The sequence below is a fragment of the Phalacrocorax carbo genome, chromosome 1, assembly GCF_963921805.1.
Source record: "Phalacrocorax carbo chromosome 1, bPhaCar2.1, whole genome shotgun sequence".
NCBI classification, from domain to species: domain Eukaryota; kingdom Metazoa; phylum Chordata; class Aves; order Suliformes; family Phalacrocoracidae; genus Phalacrocorax; species Phalacrocorax carbo.
In genome coordinates, this window is record NC_087513.1 from 210,918,827 (window position 1) to 210,943,236 (window position 24,410).

A 24,410-nucleotide genomic window follows, 5' to 3' on the forward strand; every position below is an offset into this window, starting at 1 on the left:
ACATCTGATCTTGATGCTTTTAGAAAAATGCCTGGGCATCACCCGCCCAGACGTTGCCCAGTGCCAGTGAGTGACAGCTAGCGAGTGAGCTCACTCCAAACAAGACTGAAATGGTAACGCTTGTTTGCATTCCCTAACCAGTGGCTTAACTCCTACGTGATTGAGGGGATGGGCCCATCGTTTCAGAGGATTCATGATCTAACAAATTTTTTCCATTTTCAATCTAGCCAGACCTCGCCGGCATGGCTTCCTCTTCTGCTTGCCTCCTCAGAACCCTTGCTCAGGGCACTGCCTTCTCATCCTACCCCCGACCTGCTGTCTCTGCATCATCCTTCCTCATGCCTTTCCTCCACTTGCCCCACCTGGCTCTTCCTGCTGCTGCCTCCTACCTCTCCTTAGGCTTCTGTCAATCTTGTGCCTCCTGTAAACTGATTTCTGCAGCACCCACACTGAGTTCAAGATCACAAACTCAGGATAATTTACAAAGTTGCAGTCTGCTCACCCCTGATATCAGAGTACTTCACCAGTGCAGTGCTCCTCAACCATTGGGAACAAGAAGTTCTGAAGAGTAGGATCCACTTTAAAAACCTTTTAGTACTGGGAAGAGTTCCTGGCAGTGTCCCACAGCCTTATAACTTGCTACTTTGGCCTCAGAAAAGTTCCGTCTTGTGGCCTTAGAGTACAATATCTAGTTCATCTTTTCCCACACACATTGATGATGGGTGGAAACCACTGGGGAGGACTTGTACTTGTTCTTAAGCCAAGAGTGTTGAAGTATAGGGTGTTAGGCAATGCCTAACAGAAAATAAAAGATATGGCCAGCTGAAATCGCTTGAGCTTACACCCCATGTCTTGCTTGCATAAATGCTGTGCCAGAGAAGAAAACGTTCCCTGCCTTGAGAGCTGTACACTAATGTACAAATCCTCTGTGACACAACTGATCATACTCAGAGTCTCTTGCCAGTGGCAATCCTGCATCACTTCTGCAGCTCCTCTATTGCTGAACATTTTTATTTTAACACCACAGTGGCCTAACAAGAATAGTATGTGGAAGTAAGTTTCTCAGTGCCACTGTCAAATGCCATGCATAGCAAGTGGCAGTAATGTTCCAGCTGATTTATCCTGCTGATTATCTATGAATAGTCAGTAAATGCTTTCTGAGAGTTCCGGAACCTTATACAATACATCAGTCTCTATAGGTGGACCGCAGAAGTAAGAATGAACATGAATACATTGTATTTTTACGTCTGCCCAGTTCTGGCCCCCAAAAACTCAGAACTGAAATATGTCAATGGAGTCAGAGGTTAGGTCCACATCAGTAAGCAGTAGGAATGGATCCACAAAATTAAGAGCTGGTAAGAAGGACTCAACCACATTACACATATATCTTGCTTTGTGCTTTGAAACAGTGCTAATCTGTTATTATAAACTGAATACCCATAAGATTTTGCAGAATACTCCATGTGTGTTCCTGGGATACATCTTTCTGCTTAGTTTCATCAAAAAGGCATCCTGTTTGCGCACTCTAAACCTACTCTGCAATGCAAAACAAAGGACACATGGGTAGGGCTGGGAGATTAATTTCAAAACATAATTTATAATTTGAATGAAAATGTTCATCTGGTTGCATCCAGAAACCGCCTCAGACTGTCCCATGAAATGTAAAATCTCCTTTGAGCTCCCGGAGATGCATCAAGTAGATAAAGCATGCAAGGCTTTGAGCACAATCTACTGTGTGTCATACCTAGTTGGAAAAGTATTTTCCCGACATCTCAGATTACTATTTCTTACAATGACCGGGTCTAGACTGTGACAATATAGAGACTATTCTAAATTAAGAACTAAGTGACATACCAGAGTTTGTTCAAGAGACTAATAATAATGCCAGTACAGAAAACCAGTAGTTTGATAATGTTAAAAATAATAAATATGAATATCAAGACTTTCAGTAATATTCCCTATTATTATTTTTAATAACAAAACCTGTATTACAAGAGTTTTGCAAAACAAAGAAGTTTTGGCAGCTGAAGAAACAAGTGGTTTTACTTTCATGCTCATCTTGGATAGTGGTATAGGTCACTATTTGGCTATTTCAGCTAAAACAGAGAAATAGTAGGGAAAAAAAAAACAAAATCAGCTATTGTGCTGGAGGACTATTTGTGACGAATGTGCTAGGAGGAAAGAAAGGAGACAGGGAAGAAAGGAAGGTATATCTTATCCCTTTTAAAAAAAAAACTTTTGAATTATGCTAGGACAGATATAAAAACAAACCTAAATCAAAAGGAAAGTAGGATTCATCAAAATACCTGTTAAAGGTCAACAAAGTGGAAAGTCACTCATCTTTCAATGGAGTAATCTTAATATCTATTTTAAATATATAGAGGTAAAGGAGATAAGACAGAAAAACACTTCCGTGTGAGTGTCAAAATTTTGGCTGAAATGTAGTTTAAGAAACGTCTCAGTCAATCTGAAATCCCTTCCTGGCACTTTTAATAAGAGCAAAATGAATAGGGTATTAGGAGTCAGAAGAGCTCTCTTCTGCAATACTAAATGAATTATTACAGGGCCCAATTCGGCAAAGTGAGTAAGCACATACTGACATTTAAACTTGTATTTGAGTCTCACCATCTTCAGTAAGAATCTGATATATGCCTTGGCACTCCTCTCGATGGAGATCTGTGAACACAGGTCTATATAACACACGGGCTGTCCTTTAATCCACAGTCACAAATCTGTCCAGTAGCTGTGCACCAAGCCTAAGACTCAGAGAATACACATTCATGTCCCACCCATGCAAGGTTATGAACAAGAAAGTTCTGCAAAACACCTCCTGGAACTGAAGGCCATATCTGAAAACCCGCTTATCCCCTTGCTGCTTTGGCTCTGTACCGCTGTGGTGGAAACACTGGTGCTTCCCTACCAGAAATGGGAGAAGTGTTTAAATAAGTTAAAGGAGGTTGCAAGAGTGGCACTTCAGGTAGACACTACCCTGCCTTTCAAATTAAACTGCTCTGAGTTCTTTGCAAGTTCAAGGCCAAGGATCATAAAACTGGGTGTAACTGAAAGCAAAAGTCCAGGACAAGGTCAACTGTCAAATCTGGGAAAACAAGCTGAAAAGGAATGCTTCCTGCAGGCACAGTTAAGACTCCTCCACTGCCTTCTTTGCAACATATGGTGTAGTAAGACATGCACACCCTCTTCCTGCCCTCCCAAATTAACTCCCTGGCACCACCTGTTAGGAGTGAGCAGACTGTAAAATTATTGCATTGGGAACAGATGAAAACGGGTGCGATGGTTCTGATGTGGCGCATTTCTCTCGCTCCTGTGCCCATAGGAAAAGGTGACTGTATCTGACATAAAATTAAAAGTAAAAACTGTAAATCAAGAGAGTGAGCAATATTTCATTCCTGCAACTTGCACTGTCCTTCCAAAAGGAGCTAGTCATTAACCTGACCTGGCTATTATAAAATAACTTGGAGATATTTGCCGGAACTTTGAATCCTTTGTTGTCTATTCCACTATCTATATTTTAAAATTCTCCTATTCTGGGGACCTATTTTCTCCTCTACCACCAGAACATAGTGTTATTCCAGCATATTACTCTCCTTCCCGCGTTCTAGAACCACGTGATTGTAGAAGTCATACTATGAGCATGCTTAGATCCATGATTTCATGCCATGTAACTAAAGGATTTCCTAAAAAGAAATATCTTTGCTTCTTAACAGCAGATCTGCACCCACAAATCTAGAAATATAACCCTATGTGTCCAAAGCAAAAAGTTATGTATTTAGATATAGGCTGCAAAACATAAGGAAATGAGAAAAAGATATTTGAAGTGAGGTGATATACTGGTATGTATAGGGAATATCTGATGTTTTCTTGATGGTGGTATCAAAGGGTACTAATCTGACATGTGTTGAACCAACTGAAGATAACTCAGTTCACTCGTGCTTCTCATCTTTCTGAAAATGATCACTATCCCACACATCCACTTTTCATTAGAGAAGTAGTTCATACACCACCGCAAGACGGTAAAACATTGGCTGTGACTAACTTAATGACCCTGAAGCACTAAAGAAAGAGGAGGAAAAAAAGTTTTAAGTTTATGATATTTATTCTCTTGCTTCTTCCTAACAGGATCTGAAAACAATGAAAGAACTTAAGTGCATCAAAGAGTATCCTTTGAAAATCATGCTTACAGGCAGGAATACAAATTGGATACCAGTCCCTAGGCCGCTGGCCTACCTTTGTAGAAGGGTGGCTTGATTTTCATTCCCCCTGACTAACAATTCACCTTCATTAATTAGAACTAAACACTTGAAAACAAGAGGGCTTAAGTTTTTAAAGTTAAAATAAAAAAGAAATACAAATTGTTCTTATGAAAAATATGCAAATTAAAAAAGCTTTTAAACTGTGAAACTCTTAATGCTATTTATATCACTAGTGGCATCATGACACAGCAATTAAATTATAACCCTTTCGCTAATAGAACATATTTTTGCCTATTTAAAAAGGAAGTGAAGAAAGGAAAAACTTCAGTCCAGGAAAGTCTCAAGTAACCAGAGATATAGGCAGGCCTTAGTTTGAGGAAAAAGAGAAGGTAGACAAGTAAATTGTAAATGTTTGACTGTAACCTAATTTAAGCATGTTATACGAAGCAGTAGATGATCTGTCATTAACTTATAGCTGATTTATGTTTAGGGAGCATTGGGTCATATATAACCTATTTCATAAAGTCACTTCATTTTATTTAGGCTACTCTGTCACATAGGAACTCAAAAATTATACTGTGTTCCCTAGGTTGTGGACTGTACAACTAAAATTTGTTGTTTGTAGCTTAGCCATTTTTGAGGATTAAAAAAGTTACGCAGATGATTTAAAAGTAATCACTATCACTACCATTTTTTATATAGCTGCCCATTTCCTACTCTATTTAAACATAGAGGAATGGTTTTAATATCATCCAGTATTTAAGGATAGCAAGGAAAAGGAATGGGACAAAATCGGTAACCCCCTGTAAAATCATCATGATTGATCCAGTGATCCAAGAACCAAACTTGTTTACCCAAGGATAATAAATTTTAAAAACATGTCATCACTTTTGAATTTTCATTTCAGTAAAATAACAACACTGGTTATACCTTAATGTCAAGTCAGGATGTATATGGAGAAAAATATAGTCCAACCCAACACCTTTGTTAAAAAAATTGGGGTGGGATTGCATTACACAGCCAGGAAAGAAACTTCTTTGGTTAACTGCGCCACCTTTTGATTTAAATTTAAAAGGGAAATTAAATGATTGTCCAGTGCCCAGAAGAAAACACTTATTTAAAGATATTCCTGTAGACTTACAAATTGGTTCAGGAGCTTACTTTATTTATTTCTTACAGAGAAGTGCAGGGCTGTATACTTTAGTATTGCACTTATGGTTAAAAGCCATGTCAGCAATATAAATGGAAAAATATATTCATTCTTGCTGGTTTGTGTTTTTATAATAACAGTATACACATCAAAATCAATAAAGCTGGGCAAATGGCAGAGTAGTGATTTAGTAATCTTAGCACTGTTAGCTAAGTATACAATCAACTCTAAAACAAATGCTTCATAATCCATTAGATTATCCTATGTAAATCTATACTCATATAACCATGGGAAATAAGAAAGCTCTACTTCTGATTTTTTTCCTAACATTTAAAACATATCGGCTGTAAGCCCTAATTTATAGCCAATGTATCGCAATTTGCATCGAAATCTCTAGTCAGACATGAAATTAAATAGCACAGATATTCAAAGGAGTTACAGCATGCATTTAAATACATTAACCACATCCTACCTTGCATCCAAACATCAACGATAAAGTGTTGTTGGTGCATGCAACTTTGCAGTGGCAAATCATTGGTGTAAAGCAGTCAGGATTTCTAACAATAGGGCACATTCCTTTAGTGCTGCAGTAGTGGCAGCCTACTGAAGGCTAAAAACAAGTAGCTAATACAGCACATGGAGTGGCAACATATGCTGCTCAACAGCTAGCTTTTCTCTTGCTGGTCAGAAGCAGCCTGCTTGAATCTCTACCTGTGTCCCATTCAGCCATCCCCTTCTTTGTTGATGAATCAACGATGCAGCATTGATCACGAATCTCAGGATTTCCCTTCCTCTGGGAAATTAGTTTTTACATTGAAAAAAAAAAAAAAAAAGAAAAAAAAGAGAAATGGAAATGAGGGGGACTAGCAGGTGTGGCAGTATTAGCATGTAAAAGGATGTAAACGCCTACTCATAACAATCACATAAGATTGTCATGCTAGCTGAAGTGGGCTGAAATTATTCCATCGGAAGAAAAATACTGCAGCTCCTGATTTGGTAAAAAGCCAGTGAGTTGCTGCAATACATAGTCATTGTGGGGAGAGAAGAGAGAAAAAAATTACTTATCTAAGAAGCCAGAATCCTCAGCCTTTATCAATATGCATTCCAATAAGGATTCCCTTCCCAGCGCCTCCCCGAGAAAAAGAATCAAATCAGTCGCAACTCCGGAGAAGCGATGACCTTTGCTTTCCCCAAAAAGATGAATCTCAGCAGGATACAAACTGTACTCAAAGCTGAAAATCCCAGATGCTGGGAGTTTGCAATCAGAGAAATACAAGTAACATTTATCCAATCCTGGCTTGCCACATGGGAGCTTTCTCCAGGCACAAATTTACAAATAGACAGGTTGAAGGATTGCAGGAGACACTGAATAAAGATATGAAGTTGCACGGCAAATGCACCAGCATGAAGCTTAAAACGCAACCCTCTTTAAACTCTGCTTTTGAGGCAGTGTAACTGCTGACTCCTGCTAGTACTGTTATCCTATAACCTGCAAACAGCTTGCTGTATTCCAGAAATGAAATAATTCAAGAAGTTTGGGAGCATAACGCTGGTATGGATTCAGTTACAGCTGTCGCTGTTCCTTCATTTAAAGCAACACCAGCTGAAAATGCATAATAAAGCATTTGGATGAGCAAACCACTAGCTGTGCTTTTTAAGAGGATTATTTATATCAAAAGTTGGATGAATATATCCTCCAGTTTTAGGTTCGGTCATGGCAGGCACACAAATATAAAATGAAAAGGCTACGATACAGAAAATGAAGCGATGCTTTCACAGCTGATAGCAAGGTAAACCCAGCAGTTGTTTCACAGTGACTTGACCCTGCTTTTTTGTGATTCACTAAGCTCTGCCCATCAAATTAGAAACTCTTTCTAAAGAAATGAGAGCAGCTTGTCTCCCTGGCAATCGCGAGCGAGGTCTTAAGGCACAACTGAAACAATTTTCTGTAATAAACCCAAACTAGAAATTTGTTATACAACAGACGGAGAGAATGGCAAATGGAGGTCTCTGAATGCAGCCAGGTCAAGCGGTATAGAGGGTGAATGGTGCAGAATGTTTAAAAATATCTGCTTGAGACCGCAGACCCTAATGTAGGAGACGTCTTCTACTAAGATTTTATATTTCTGTAAATATATATATATGCATGTGTAGTGCATGCATATATACATCTAAATTTTAAGTAGAATATCTTCAGAATCACCTACCCTTGCTTTGCAAAGTTCAGAAACATAAAAGAACCATTTTCTTAAACAGCTCTGATCCTATTCTTTCTTTTGCACCATACGATAACTTTATTTTTATGCAATTTTTGTGTGTAGCTAAATTTCAATGTGCTATAATATTTTCTGATTATTGTTTCTCACTCTATATTTTTGAACTCAGAGCTTGCAAGAGCCCAAGCTCAGTAAAATGACAGTAGTTTCTAGACTGAAGTGACAGATAGAACTGTTCCACAGTTAGAGTTACAACCCAGTTCCATTTCTGAAGATTTATTTCTTGCAAATAACAGGCCCTTACAGCCCGGTGTCCTCCATTCACTCAGCTCATTCTTTTTTTCCGAACAGCCTGGACATGAGCGTTACATGTCATGGGAGTTCACTATGCGGATGCCAATCAATCAGTTATCAATAATCTAAGTTTGTCTGACCTGTTAGTCCACAGTGACATCGCAGCAGCACTTCTTTCTGGCTTGCTGTGCTAGCGATCATCTGAAACAGTGACTGAGCCTGTTCAGAAACGTCCTATGGTGACAAACAGCAGCCGTAACGTTGCTGAATCTTTGATCTGCTTATTCCTAGCTTGCCTGTCTCGTTATTAAGCTATATATTATACAGATTTTCTTTCAAGTACTGTCTCTCGCATAACCAGCACTGGTGTAAATATAGAAAAGTGTAGTTTCCATGACAATACATTCCATAGTTACAGCCAGCAGCCACTATCATTAAAACATGAATCACAGTGCTACCTTAAGGTGTGAGCACACTACATCACTGGCCTTAGAAGCGCTAATCTGGGGTGGGGGTGGCATGGCAATGTTTTTAGGAGACACTACTACAAAATGCCAGAAAACTGTGCTATTTAACTGTTTTAGCAGTTCTGACATCCACCCATCTTAGACATTTAAGTGATCAGTAACACTCTCAATCTGTCCTAATCATTAGCATTTCTAATATAAGAACAGTTCACATCTGCACTTTTCAATGTTTTAAACACAATGTCCTGATTTAAAACCAGACTCACAAATCACAAATGTGATTTCCAATTAGTGGTCACAGGGCCAAATTAAAATCACCTGCATTTATTTCCAAATTCAGCTTTCAAAGAAGGGAAGGAAAATCAGCTGGTTAGACTCTTGGATCTTTTGGATCTGACTGCATTCTGATGGCTTGTGCTCTCAAAAGGGAGGACATATCTGTTCATTAAAATTCCCATTTCTTCCCCAGTCCCTGACACTATTGCAGATTTTCAACCTGAACAGGTTTCACCTGTGATTTCATTTCAGTGTTAAGATGCATCAAGCACCAATCACCTGAGTATTGCACAAGGCACGAAATAACATCCCTTCACACTTAAACTAATTGTTGCTTTCAAGTGAAAAACAGTTACCTGACGCACAGTAATTTGGGAAAAGATCAGAAAAGAAAGATTCATTCCAATGACAGATTGGAATAATAAATCATATCACAATTGGCCAAGACTTTTATTTCAATTAAGCAACAACCACATATAGAAAACTGCCGTAAGAAAACACTTGCTCAAAGATCCTTCTCTATTTTGTTTTTTTCCCGATAGGACTCATCACAGACACAGAAGTAAATTGCTAATTGCCAGGTAAGGCATTTAAATCACAGTCATACCGCAGGAGCAAGGGTTCTTGGAAAATCTATGTCCACATTCTTGCTCTGTCTAATGGTGTATGCAGAAGCACATACATTGTGGGTGTTACTCTGTGAAAAAGAGAGCCCACTGATCTGCTGAGTTTTGTGAGCCCTCTGTTTTACTTTGGACTTGAGTGCACTCAAGCCTACTTGCTCACAACCACTGTGCTACCACAATGAAGTGTGCCTCTTTTGCTGTTAGCAAAAGGGAAGACTCCCAGAAAATTCCCAGAAGTTTCAAGTAAAATCACCCCGCCAGTGAATAAGGGTCACCTAGTACTTGTCTGAGCTCAGTTTTTGCAAAAGTTACTCTCCCCCTCACCTGCTGGATTTGGGAGGAACATGAACTATTGCTCCATTTACCATTTCCATTTCATCTGTTCAGCTGGTAAAATTTCTCCTGCTCTACCAGTCTCTCCAGCCGTTGACTACACCCAAACTTTCTAGGTTCTCCAACAACCTCTGCCTTTCTCAGTGGCCCATTATGTGGAAATAAATGAATTGGAACAACAGAGCAACGTTTCTGGAAGGATTACGGTCTTGTTTGCGTGGTATTTCCTCACCTAATGTGTATATACCTCCTCCTGCACTGGAGCTAGTTCAAATAGCAATACTTAGCCCTGCACCTGACATATCATGTGAGAATCAAGAAGAAGAATACAGGTAAAAATAGAAGTAAAGATCTGGAGAATCACAAAAAAATTTTAGATATTCACCCTTTAATCTATTAGGATATTTATTTTTTTTTTAATTCTCTGCTGTTTCTGTTGAGGAAATTGCTTAAGGTCTGGTATTATAGATTTGTGTATTTCCCCTTCCCTATTTTCATCACTCAGCTTTTGGTTCCATTACTCCAACGTTACAAATTCCTCTAACCCCTTACCACATCTGTTAGATACCAGAAGATCAAGATGATCTAAAGACCCTTGGCCAAGCTATATGCATTGGTAACTTTCTTCTAAGTTTTTGTTAGAATTCAAAATCACCTTCTTTGTTGCTCTTTTCTGAATTTCCTGTACACTAATCAAGCCTTCTGAAAACTAAATCTGTCTCTGACAGTGATTAAAGAGAAGTTGTCTTCCCAAAGAATCATATTAAATGAAAGTAAAAGGGAAAAGGCTTGTTATACCACAGGCAGAACATACAAAAGGAACCAAAGAATATGCATATAAAACAAACTTGAAAGATCCCCCATCAGAATAGAAATGACTACACACAACTGTGTCACTTGTTTCTTAAGAACAAAACAGTCTCAAACCTCCAGTCTGAAACAAAGCTTTCACAGGTGTCCTGTCATTTGCAGGGCCTCTACTTAGGACATTTCAAGGACCTCAGCCATAAAGCCTACACTTTATGTAAGCTCGTCAGTTTGGGGAATAGAATGGAATTTGCTGATATTTATCTGCTGGTTAATATCAGACGCCTGGGCTTAGTTTGCCTGAAAATCCACCTGCCTTTGAACAATTATCATAGAATCATAGACTCATAGAATAGTTTGGGTTGGAAGGCACCTTTAGAGGTCATCTAGTCCAACCCCCCTCCAATGAACAGGGACATCTTCAACTAGATCAGGTTGCTCAGAACTCATCCAACCTGACCTTGAGTTTGTACAGGGATGGAGCATCGACCACCTCTCTGGGCAACCTGGGCCAGTATTTCACCACACTCATTGTAAAAAATTTCTTCCTTATATCTAGTCAAAATCTACTTTCTTTTAGTTTAAAACCATTACCCCTTGTCCTATCACTACAGGGCCTGCTAAAAAGTTTGTACCCATCAGTACTGAAAGGCCTTCTCTTCACCACAGCCTTCTCTTCCCCAGGCTGAACAACCCCAGCTCTCCCAGCCCGGCCTCACAGCAGAGGGGCTCCAGCCCTCGGAGCATTTCTGTGCCCCCTCTGGCCCCGCTCCAACAGCCCCGTGTCTGTCCCGTGCTGAGGAGCCCCGAGCTGGAGGCGGCGCTGCAGGGGGGTCTCACAGAGTGGGGCAGGGGGGCAGCACCCCCTCCCTGGCCCTGCTGCCCGCGCTGCTGGGGATGCAGCCTAGGGTATGGTTGGCGTTCTGGGCTGTGAGCGCACATCATCGAAGCCCCTCTGGGAAAGACCGTACAGTCACTGGATGTCAGTTCAAGAGCAGCTAAAATCAGTGGAGGAGCTGCTATTTTGTGAGCCGTCTATATTTCATGCAAAGTTATGTTTGAACTGCACTAAGCAGTAATATGAGGTTGAATTTTCACCCCTGTTCTTAGAAAAGGGGATAAGGTGACTTTTTTGTGTGTCCAAAGACTCAAGGCCTAGACTAGATCTGAGCCAGTGCTGCCATAAGAAGAAGATGAATAGGGCCACGGGGTGGAGGTGGGACAGAGCCCTGGGGTTATTCAGGTAGAGACAGGTTTGCTACTTCTGTGAGGTGCCGTTGTGACTGTTGGGACCCACCTCTTCCACTGTCATGAACAGCAGCTGCTGCATCTCACACAGTGGCTTGTGGCAGCTGGCTTGGCTCCCCAAATCTCTGTAGATAGACAGGGATGAGTTGTCGGTTGGCTCCTGCCAACAGCAGACCCTGCTGGTGGAGAGTTGCTTAGCTTCACCTAATGCTGACAACGGCATTGACAACTCACAGAGACAGAAAGTTCTTCTCTAGCACCTTGAGATGACAGCATGGAGGCAGATAGATAGGCAGAGGACAGCTCAGATGCTCTGAAAAACACCTATGCATCAAGAATTCAGATGCGGCAGGCAGCTTGGAAAGTGTTGTATGACTCAGTCTCTCCACCTGAAGATGGAGATAATGCCTTCCAATTAAATGCCCATATCTCTAAGTACCAGTCATATAAACAGTGATTTTTAATTTAATGGGAATACTCTTACAAAAAGTACTCATGTTCGTAAGTGTTTACACATTTTAAAGTGCCACACTACCAGTATAGTTTTACATTTCTAACTAGCGGAAAACTGTCTGAGTTATTTCTGAAAACAATTTTGATCTGTTAAATCATTTACAAAGTCAGCAATTGCATATAATTCTTTAAAGTAAATTTAAAAGAAAAATGGGAGAGGGGAGAAAAACTAATCAAATTAAAATTCAGCTTGAAGGAAAAAACAAGCATATTACTGCAGTCCTCAATAGCTACAAAACAGCTCTGCTTTTCTGAAGATTCCTATTTATATCTTGTGTTAGAATTTTGAAGATTTTCTGTAACAAAATTAAACAGAAATAAAGGCCTAGTCCTGTCAGCACAGGGTGAAAATATGCACACAACACATTCAGAATATATATGCCCCACTTTAATGTCATTATGTAGACCCACTGATTTCTTCAAGTGATTACACATGTACCTAAATGAGCTTGAAATGGTCAGGGTAGCCACCCCATGCTAAAGCTCACCAAAGACTTCAGTATTTACCCAGGCTGCTGGGGCAGAAGAAGGATTAGCCAACACTGAATTTTATGTTACTACACTGTTGCTAGCACTAGACTACCTAGCTCAGTGTGTTAATATACACGGAAGTTATTGCACAATACACATATTTACTATATGCACTAGGTAGAGGTGTAAGCCTGGCCACAGTCCTACACATGGGCACCAGCTCTGCACGCACGTCCTTCCTGCTGTGGGCAAGTGAGACTCCTCCAGTAGGAGGCACAAGAGTTAGTAGTAATTTTCCAATCTTCCCTTGAATCCGTGTAAACTTCTACTTCCGTTGGTGAAAAGTTCCACTTCTCCTATGACAATTTCTCTTTTTTTGTTTATTTTGAATCTTGCTCCTGATATCTTTATCGGCAGTCTCAAAATGTTGCAGTGGAAGAAACAAGGAACAGTCTTCTATTCATCCTCTCCATGTCACTCATTTATAAACCAGTGCTGTATCCTCTCTAACTGCTCTTTTTTCCATAATGAAAAGTCATAGCCTGATAGATCTCAGTTCTTGTTATAACAACAGCTTTTACATATTTGAAGATGGTCATTGTTTATCCCAACTTGTTCTGCTTAATTCTTTCAAACTTCACCATATCTATAGCACTATAAAACCCTTAATGTCCTTGGTCTTTTCCTGTAAAATCTCTCCATCCCTGTCAAAGCGTGCATCAAACCATGACATTGCCCAGCAGAATAATTCCTTCCACCTCTCGCTTACAGTAATTCTCTAAATATAGCCCAACTTTTTTAGATTAGCTTTGCAATAGCCTTGCATTTTTCACTGAGACTCACTCTGGGACTCATTTCTACCCAATCCCATCCTTCTCTGCTGCCTGTCTAATCAATACACATTTGGTATTCCTGCAATTGGATATCCCTTCCTGCCTACAACACTTCACATTTCTATTTCACACTACTGTTTCTGGCCATTCATTTATGTTGAACTTCACACATGCCATTCCTCCAACAAAGTCCAGGATGATCAGGATATGGACTTCAATAAAAGTACTTGGAAGCAATTCTTCCTTGGATTTAGACTAGATGGAACACAGAGTGTTACATTCCCCAAAAGAGTTTCAAAGGGGAAGTCTACTTTCAAGAAATTTGTCTCTGGTTACCGAGAAGATACATACACTGCTTAGACCCCATTGCTTTAGGTCATATGGAATTCAAATTTTGGTGATCGTTAATGGACCATATAGGTGGGAAGTCAATAGGGACTATACCTGGCTGAAGGAAACTAAGGAGTCATGTGTGAAATGCTGTTATGATCTAAATAAAAGATAAGAGATGGAAGAAATCACAAAATCAAAAGCAAATAAAAAAGCAAGTAAAAATCATTATTATTACCTTGACCATTTCCTGAAAGTGTTTTGTAAGGGCTTGGCATTAATTTTCAAATGCGGTTCCCACAATTTGTGTGTATTGGAAAGCCAGTGCCTGTACTACCATCTCTAGTACTGAGGCATTCAGACTGCTGCTGGCAGCTCCTGAGAGGAACCACCGGAAACCAGCCTTCGTTTCTCGTGTCATATGGTACTACTATTTAGAGAGAAATGATAAGCCTAAAGAAAAGTACTTGAAAGCAGAAGTAAAAATAAAACCGATGATGCATCACAATTCATGAGAAGGTCGGGCTTTTTGGCACTTTGGAGGAATGAATTTTTCTCAACATTACTAGCTTTTTGCAAGGAAGTCTGATGTCTTGACTCAAAATGTCATTAACTAAAGCTATAATTTCAGGCAGACAAAAATAAATACATAAATAAATGGACCAAGCCTAAAACTAAATCCTATTTTGTAGTCTTACATTGCTTGCTGCACATATTTGAGGTTAAGGCTTACTACGGGTGAAGGCACCCTACCTGTGTGCTAATCAAACACACATTTCATGTCAGAGATGAGCCCAGGCTGCAGCCACCTATGCTAGAAGCGGGAGAACACCTTCTGTTTCCTCTGTGAGGATTTTATTTTGCTCAGAAATTCTCCCTGATATATGGAGAAGGAAGTCCTGATTAACCAGATGTTTGATTTTCATTTTTTTACAGTTTGTCTATATACAAATATATCCATTTTTCCCAGTTCCCATTAAAAGTGAGCGCTTTCCAACCGTTCTCAGCAGTCAGGAAGATTTTACTGATTTTCCTCAGATTTTCTTAACAGGAAGTTCTGCGTTCATTTCTGGCAAATGCCACCATTCTCACAGCTTTCAGCATTTAATGGCTTTTCCGCTGTGAAATTCTTATTCTATAAAAAAAAGAGCAAACAAACCAAGAAAAACCCAAACCCTAAACTTCATTCATTCCAATGTCAGTGGAAAGTAAATAAGAGATGCAATTGTGATCACAGCTAAATTCTACAGCAAGTTTTCCAACAAAACGCCAGCAGAAACAGCCATAAGACAACATCTGCTTTGGCTCTCTGTTTGCTGGCTTTTCTAACCCCAGCATGCTCAGGATGAGCCATGGATGTTGGCCCTGGACACAGGAGGCACACACAATCTCTTTACGTGACCCTGACTGTGTAATTTGGGGAACAGAGATTGCAGATCCCTCTGTTAAATGCATCCACCCCACATCTGTTGACAACCATTGTCATCAAGGGAAAACCATCAATGCCTACTTTTTATTTTTGGAGAGGGGGCTGCCCTTGACTCCAAACCACACAGAGGTGCCAACCAGCTGGGCCGCTAATAATGGCAAGGGGCCATTGAAGGAAAATGCCCCAGAAAGGCTTTCTCTCCTCTCCTCTCAACTGTTCCTGTGTCTTGCTCGGTAGCCTGATCAGTTTTTTGCAGTGGGAAAAGAAAAGGTTACCCAGTGAAAGCTGGGAAGGTGTTGTTAATATTGTGGCACAAACAACAGCTTCTCTCTGCCTCCATGGGCTGATGCCCATTGGCTTTAAAAGCAAGACTGCAAAGCCTTGTGGGTCACAAAAAACAGATGGAGAAGAGAGTTTAATCTTGGGTTGCCTGGGAACCCTATCCATCCCCTCATTCACGGGAGCTTCTGGACGGGGCACTTTCATGGCACAGGTGCTCCCTTGATGCTCGCAGTCCTTGCTCGACCCTCCATGCAGCGTGTTCAGGGAGAGGCACAGGGCTGATTACAACGGTCCTGTTCTGCTCCTTCCCAGTGAGCACGGACCACTGGCCCTTTACAGCACCTTTCTCTTCCTAAAATGCCTTTAAAAGTCAAGGCAGGGATTTTCCACCCTGCTGGCACTGCACAAGTGCTGTCTGTCCCTGGGGTTGTGGGAATGCTATCAGGGTCTGTTACTGTTGGCAGAGGTGAAACAGTCCTGTAAATCGAAGCAATTAAGGGAAAGCACATTGCCTCCAGCTTTGTGTCGGTCAGGAACATCTCCTACCTTCAATGCTCCACCATCCTGGGGAGTGGAAAGAAAAGACCTTTGTAAAATGAACGTTATACAGAGGGACTGTGTCCTCCAAAGCATCCGTGTGAATAATAATATGAAATAAAGCTAAACTTTGGAGAGTTATTGGAGTACCTAGTTTGCAGTCCTCTAACAATGACATTTTTAGTGCCTCAAAGAAGAGGAGCTTAGTGGAAAATCAATGTATTTCTGAGGGAAAGGAGCCAATGCAGCTTAAACTGCTCCCGGTGGCAGCAGGCCTATGAGAGCCTGCAGAACCCGTCTCAGCTAATCCCTTGGCTCTCTCTGGCGACTGAAGACCACCTTCTGACCACAGGGTGAAAAGTTTGCCCCAGCTTCGCCTCAGGACCAAAATGCCAATGACAATTCAGGAGTGCCTCATGGAGGTGATGCTAATGAAAAGGAATGTGCAGGAGATCGGCTTTGGGTGTGGAAACAGACATCTCCCTGTCCTCCTGGTAACTAAATTAACACCAGTCAGCCAGGAAAGAAGTGTAAGAGATCAGAGGCCCAATGTTGTTTGATTCTTGCCTGGCTGAGAGCTGTTGTGAGTCAGCTAGAGGCACGGATGGAGAGGACCATAATTCTCAGGATGGCAGCATCCTTGGTGCTGCCCTGTCCAGGTGTGGGAATGAGCAGCTTTGTGGCAGTGGTCTCTTACCTGGGGAGAGCTGCCCTCCTGCTTCTGCTCAGTCTGCAGTGCAGCTGACTTGTCTGGAGCAAGCTTCCAGGAAAAACAAAAAAAGCAGGCTGGGCAAAGTCTGCTTACAGGCTGTGCTGCAGCAGGAGCATCCATCTTAGATCCAGTGGAGGAGGAGAGCTTGGACAAGCTCCCTTTTTAAAGCAACAGTGCTCCTACTGAGCATGGCGAGGAAGGGTAGTGCTATGCCACGATAGCAGCTGCGCCGGATATGTGCAGAGCACTTTACAGGCATTAGTTAATTGATCTTCACAAAACACCTTTGAGCTAGACAGTTAAACATCATCCACCCAGTTTTACAGGTGCAGAAACCATGCTGGGTTAATGTAGCCTTGCTCAGAAGTAGCCCACAACTTTAGAGTGCCTGAGCCAAAAGGTTTTTGGTCTGATTTTGTAGGTACAGGACATCAATAGGTCCGAGTGACAACGCAGAGCGTCTGTAATGCTGCTCGTAACTATGAGTGCATGGCTGTTTTTAAAAGCCAACCCCAGGGGTGTTTCAAGTTGGAAATCCCAAAAAGGAAACACCCCAAATCACTCAGCCTTTCAGATAATGCTGGCTTTTGTGTCTAAAGATGTCTAAGGAGAAAAGTCTATTGTCAGATTTAATTAGGTTTTGTCTCTCTGCTTCCTCTTTATGCATCTAGACAGGCCCCTTCCCTGTGGCCTCCCCACAGATTCCTGTGGACTTGTTGGCAGAGAACTAGGGTTTGAGAAGGAAAATAAAACTTCTCTTGTCCTGGGACCACTTAGTCTGCATGAACTGAAGGACTACAAGATGGGACACGCTGGTTGGATCCACCACCACACTACAAAACCTGCCACTGGGGAAATAGGACAGTTGTCCTCAGAGTGGCATTTATCCTTTCATGGCCACTGACCACTCTAACCCTGCACGGCCTTACAAAGTGGAGAAAATACGCAACACGGGCAGGAAACGGGGACACAGGACACATGTGGGGCATGCTATGCTGGGAGCTGATGTTAACAGAGCAGTATGTGAGGTTGCTTAGTTTACTCTTTATTACCCTCAGGGCATTTTTTTTTTTTTAATATGGCAGACCCTTAATAAATGTAACACTTTTACCTCTAAGTGTGCTTGACCAAATAGCTATAAAAGAGACCTCAGAAGCTGCCTCCCTCTGGACTTGCTAATGCTGTAGCAGTAGCCTACCAAGGCCCAGAATTTTAAAGTTAGATAGATGCAGGCTGGTACCTCGCAGGATTTTCACTTGTAGGCTTAACAAGTTTGGAATTAAAATTAAAAAACAGGGCAAGTAAGAACGCCCACTAGTGCCTACTTGTGATTGTAGGTACATAAATAGCTTTTAAAATCTCAGGTTTATCTCATGTAGGGCTCCAAACTAGAGAATTCACTTCCCTTACAGCTATAAGAAAACAGCTGAAGCTCCTGTTGTCCTTCAAACGGTGCTTCAAGGTACATCCATGTATTCGTGCAGCCTTTTTCTCCTCCAAAACTTCCAGATGTGTGAGAGCTCCAAGCTGAGTATTCTCCAAAGGGAGAGCCCTGAAGTAATTCAAAGTCCTTCGTTAGGCACTCTGTCAATGCTGTAAACATAGCTATTTAATTGATGTACTGTTTTTATTATACATGCCCTAAGGGAGTGTGCTGACCAGAGCCTCTTATAAATTGAATAAATAAACAAATAAGCAAGCATTGTCGCCTCGACCAGCTCACTGCGTGACAGAAACGTCTGTGTGGTTTAATGTGGTTTCTACACAACAGTCTTGCTGGCTGGAGTGGCTTGTTTGATCTTCATTAACCCTGGCAGGTTCTTCCAGCTCCTTCCTCCATCTCAGCAAAACAGGGAATGCCACTCTTCCTTTCTGGATTTCTAAAGTCACTTTTGTTTATTAAATATGTCATTTTAAAAGCTTCCTATAAAATGAAAACTGTGTATTTCCTCCTTCATCTGGAAAATGGGTGACAAATTTTGTCATTTTCTGTTAAAAGGGATGAAGTTGTATCCTTCTTCTCCCATTCCTTTCCTCCCTTGCCCATCTATCTCACTTCACAGCTCTGCAAAGCCACAATCTCTCATTTGCTTCTTACCTGCATATTGTCTGGACCAAAATACTTCTCAAATGTGTCTTTTAACAAAACCTTAGAAAACATAGCTGTATCAGTCAGAGTCACAGAGTCAGGACTACAGTGCAAAGAAAACTGTGCCAGTTGGAGAGAGAAGCTAGCTAAACCCAAGTACAGAAAGCAACATAGACATAGGAGCCATCATCCAGTGAGGGCTGGGCACCCAAATCCTTGCCAAATTCAGTCTGAGTGGGTTTCGCAGCCTATGCTCATCTCTGGGCTGCCTCAGCAAAAGCACTATCAGTGCCCTGGCTGGTTTGTACATGTCTACAAGCCACACACTCACTGCAGTCAGACCTTCATGCTCATGAATGTTATGCATGTGAGCAATTTTACAGCTGTGAGTCATCATCTTGCCTACATTCATATGTTCCTTTCCACTCCGGAAGGAAAGCGCTTTCATTCACAACAAGAAAAAATAGGTTTCAAGCAGTATCATGATACAATCACATCCTTTTATAGTGTTCAGCTCCTTGTTATGAAATTCGATTCCTTTGAGGCATGACTGTAGCTTAGAGTGTGGAAAAGTGAGTTTAGATGGAAAACAGGTTGTGCCAGCTATGCCTCCAGGAATGCCCAAATCATTTCACCTAACTGTAGACTTTATTCACAGAGCTGCTTAAAGTTCACAGGAGAGTTATCCTGGATTGTCTTCATGCTTGAGTGCAATAGATAAGCATTGTCAGATGATCTTTAGTATAGAGCTTAAGGAGACTGAAGAAATGAAGATGGCCTGAACTAGAGACTGAACAGAGTCCACTTGTGTGCCCCGATGTCCCAGAGCTTTATACCCTTTCCTCCTTAACTATATTGCAAAATTGTTTTGGGGCAGTGGAGGTGCCGTAGCCAGGCTTTACTGTGGGTGAAATGAAAAGAAACCAATGGATCCTGTTCCTCCCAAATACGTGAGGCCTCTGTTGCCCTGGGGATAGATATTGGCCAAACCAATTTGAGATAAATTCAAAATCAGGAAAAGTGTCAGAGAAGTGATGTTTCTCAGGGGATGTTTGCAGAATCCTGGAATCTGGACATATTCCTAAAATTGGTCACAATTGGAAAATCAGTTTCTCCCATGAGAAACTGGTAATGTTTGACCTTAATATATGATTAGCTGTTAAATGACTTTCAAGGAGACTTTCCTAGGATAATCTACTTAGCCTTTAGCACCCATCTATCACTCCATGGTGGAGATTACGACTGATTCCAAAGAACAGCACTACTTAAAGTCTCAACTCCATTTTTTTTTTCAGTTAAGTAAATTATTCCTGTATGGGAATATTGAAAGAATTTTACGTCCTCTTCTTTCTAATGTATTGTTATGGAATAAGTAACTATGAAAGTCATTTAGTGAATGACTGTAAATGAAACACTCTACAATTCAGAAAAGATTCACCAACAGAACTGATGAACTTGTGGTCACCCAGAAGGTTCTTAAGATATTTGTGTATTGTAGGTGTGATGGTTGCCACATTGCTGTTACCAGGTATTGACCTAGACACTGGTTCAAGGAAGAAAGTAAAGAAGCCAGAATGAATTATAAATAATTAAATCAAGGTGAGACTTGGTGTCTGGACAATGGAAAGACATTTTGGTTAAGTTTATGATTCCTAGACATACTCTCGATCCTTCTGAAAAAATATCTACTGAACTACAACCACTTCAGGCTAAGAAATGCAGCATACCTCAGACTGAAACGGTTCAGGGCTCTGTCCCTACAACTCAGACAGGCCACATCCACACCACACAGCACTTGATCTTGGGTTTTTCATTACACTGGAGATCTCTGTTGCAGTCCTGTGGCGTCTGTGCCCAAGGATACCAAATGTTCTGGGACTGTGTTGGAGGACTGTGTAGTTTCCAGGCTGTGCACCTTCTTCCCTACCACTTCTAGGGTGGTGTCCCATCAGGGACCTGCCCCAGCATGTTTGGTTGGCTTCAAAAGCCAGTCAAAGAGTGAATTAATATTTATGCAATATGTAGAGCCAGAGGACCAGGACCCTGGAATGAGCTGGGATGCTGAAGATGTGCACAGGGAGAATAATGGTAGATTTTTATCAAAATGGGTCCTCATACTAAGCAGGAATCATATTCATGTCCTAGGGAGCCAGCTGAGAGGTGGCACCCAGGATGTCCAGATTTGGAGAATGGTGCTTCTCACTAATCCTTTGCTCAAAAGGACATAGTTCTAGTCTTGTTCTGGGACACTGAAACACTGAGCACTATCTTTGGCATCACTGCTGACCATTCGTCTGTGGGTTGCCAAAGAGTACTCTGTTGTTACTGCTTTAACATTTTCAGTCTGCAAATGCTCCATGTTCAGATCGATTGCCAAATTACCTTAATTTAACAATTGATTTTGCTGCAAATGAATTGTGGTAACAGTCCCTACGTTTACATTTAATCTATGGCAAACTCCTCTTTTACTGGAAATGAAGTTAAATTGCATTACCTCATATTTACTAGAGGAAAAGAGCACAGGCACAGTCAATCATATGCTCAACAGACATGTGGTGTCATGTTAATCTGTGCTAATTTGACCATGAGTTCAAATCCTTACATACATGTAGGTGAATTTGCACGACTGTGGTCTTTAGCGTTTGATATTATTACCTCTGCTTCTCTTTCAACATTATTGTTTTAAAGTTCTTTGTCCTCTAATAAATAACTCTCTTATGTCATTTCTGCCACTGCCCAAAGTGTGAATTTTCCTATATTTCTCAGAGGTGAATGTCAATGTACATCCAGCCTATGTTTTACTCTCAAACACACTATTTCTGTCTGTTATTTAGTGGTTGCTACAAATGTGTTTTGTACTATATAGTATAAGAGATGAGAACACCTCCCCAAAGGCCTAGCAATCAAAATTAGACCAGTGAAAATTCTTATGAAAATTGTTCTGGAGGGGTGAAAAATATCTATGTCTATCTCTATCTATATTTATCTCTATCGATATCATAAAAATTAAATAGCTCATCTGTATTGAAAATCACAGTGTTTAAAGAAACAGATTCATTCAGCTGTTAATAGATATACCAGCTTCTTTTACTCTGTGTGGTTAACAGAAATGCTGAAATTCTGTTCTTTTAATATGAAACCACTTTTCTGAATAGGATAAACTGCCAACCACAACCAATAATTATACCTCTTTTACTAAGGATATGTAACGGTGGTGTCTGGTTTAGACTATTGCATTTTCAGCCATAGGAAGGAGCTAAAGTTACATAAATTTCCTGGAGGAGTACTTAGACAGCTGTTTACCTGGAAATTATGCTTGTTTCTGGTGTCAATGTGATATAGAAGTTATTTTATACTTGTAGCAGAGAATTAATAAAGAAAATGTTGCACTGTTGGTACACAGTTTATATGCTTGCATATGTACCTCACAAGAAGATGCTTTTATATTCTTTGAAGAATTTTGCTAGTGATAAAACCAATGTATGGTTTCAGTTTTACTCCCATCACTGCATCTTTATGTGTTACATCAGATTTAAACAATTTGAACAATGAGAATAAGTGTCAACAAAAAGCATGTTTGCAGCCCCTCAGAGGTTAAGGATGTTCACACGGTCAAATGCTCCATCAATATACCAAGGACAAACATAGCTACTCTTGGTTTTAAGGGGAATTGCCAGTGTTAATATTCCATGTATCAGTGCTAGACTGAAATTAAGTACTGCCTAGCTTTATAGGGTGCTATTCTGTAAACTGGAGTAGTCTGGCTGAGCCAGGCACGTGCTGGTAAGCAGACAAGTGTCAGAAGGTGGGAAACTGCCTTACAACGAAGGGCAGAAATGCAAAGCCACAGCTGAGCCTCCCTCTGACATCCACACGGGATTTCTGGCTACTGGTGAAAAAGACTTTCCTAGGATGAATCAATTACCCCTAAGATTCCCCACCACTTCATGTCCCGTATTTAAGTAGCAGTCTGGGAGGTCTTTATGCCTGTAAACCTCATCTGCCTTTAAATTAAGAGAACAATTTGCAGGGCTGCTGTAACTGCAGGGGACATTGCAGCCACGTGAATGTAGGCTGACATCCTCAGGCTGTGTCAACTGTTCTCTCCTGCCACCTGTACCCTTCCCTCCACACCCCAGGCAGTCTGCTCTTCCCTCCCTGCTGGTACGTCCCATCTCTGCCAGAATATCATGAAGCTTGTATCACATCTTGGCACCAGAACACAAAGAGGAGAAGCTGAACAGGATTCGGTAGCTGTGGGCGAATTATATCTACTATGATGGTTGCTGATCAATTATGAATATCGCAGCCAGAAACGCCCATCTGGAGTCTCCTACCAACCACTCTTGAGCAGACTTTGATGCAGTGATATCAACCAGTTGAGACTTGACCCTATGGAGGAGTTTAAGCTGAACATCTTGACAACATCAGGGTGCATGTGGGTCATAGTTTAAAGCATTTCTCTGCAATTTTGTAAGATAGAAACATCCTCCAACCAAAGAAGGGTTAATTTTATCTTCCACTACTCTGTTCTAAAGAAAGACAAACAGAAAAATATCTCAAGACAAAGAAACAGTTCTTACAAACTGACCCTTCCTGTTATTAGATGTTTCTGTAGAAGTTTCTTACAGCTATCTTGCACAATGGAATATATTGCCAGTTTTCAGTGCAGACACATTTCTCATGCGATGAGAAAATCTGACAGTTCTAAAAAATGTTTCCTTTTTTACAGGAAGGAAGACAGAAGACCAGGGTGTTTTTACTAGGAGCAAGGAATGTTCTATGCCATGCATTATTTAATGTGAAGAAATTTAGAGCTCAGAATCACAGGATAATTCATGTTGGAAAGGACCTTGGGCAGTCTCTGGTCCAAACTCCTGCTCAAAGCAGGGTCAACTACGAAGTCAGGCAAGGTTACTCAGGGGATATCCAGCTAAGTCTTGAAAACTCCCAAGGATGGAGACTGCACAGCCTTTCTGGACAACCTGGCCCACTGCTTGCCTGTTACAGCAGTAAAAGTTTCTCCTTATGCCTGTTCTGAACCTCTCTCATTTCAATATATGCCCATTACCTCTTGCCCTTCCACCATGTGCCACTGTGAAGAGCCTGGCTCCATCTCCTTGACGACCAACTTGTAACCACTGGGGTGTGCAGCTAGGTCTCCCTTGAAGCCACCCCTTCAAAGGCTGAACAAGCGTGAGTCTTTCAGTCTCTCCTCAAAGGGAAAGTACTCCAGCTCTGACCATCTTGGTGGATGTCTGCTAAACTGGCTTCAATTTATCAACATCTTCCTTGTGCTAGAAGGTGCATGGGTCTAACACATTTTAAGAAGAGGGAGATAATCACTTCTGTGGATATCCTGGCTCTACTCTTGTTCATGACATTTCTGTTGGCCTCATCCTCCAGACCTTCCAGGTCCCTATGGATGGCAGCCCTATCCTTGAGCTTGTCAACTTCTCCCCACAGCATGGTGTCTACTGACTTGATGAGCATGTGCTCCTCACCTCCAAGTCATTGATAAAGCCTAATTGATAAAGAGGGCAGGTCCCAGGAAAGACTCCTGGGGTACTCCACTTGTCACCAGTC

At 41.2% G+C, this 24,410-nt stretch overlaps 1 protein-coding gene across 7 annotated transcripts in view; it reads right to left on the reverse strand.

Annotated features, from left to right (window-relative positions):
- The window catches only part of DLG2 (discs large MAGUK scaffold protein 2), an 883,409-nt gene that overhangs the window by 657,086 nt on the left and 201,913 nt on the right, over positions 1 to 24,410 (reverse strand). The window contains exon 1 of one of the 7 annotated variants that reach the window (XM_064441433.1): positions 5,834 to 6,660. The exons of 5 other annotated variants lie outside the window; for them this stretch is intronic. In XM_064441433.1, coding sequence (XP_064297503.1) covers positions 5,834 to 5,935 — 102 coding nt within the window. In that variant the 5' untranslated portion in view covers positions 5,936 to 6,660. Of the gene's footprint in view, positions 1 to 5,833; positions 6,661 to 24,410 lie in introns of those variants that run through there. One more of the 7 variants, XM_064441435.1, reaches the window with a different exon arrangement.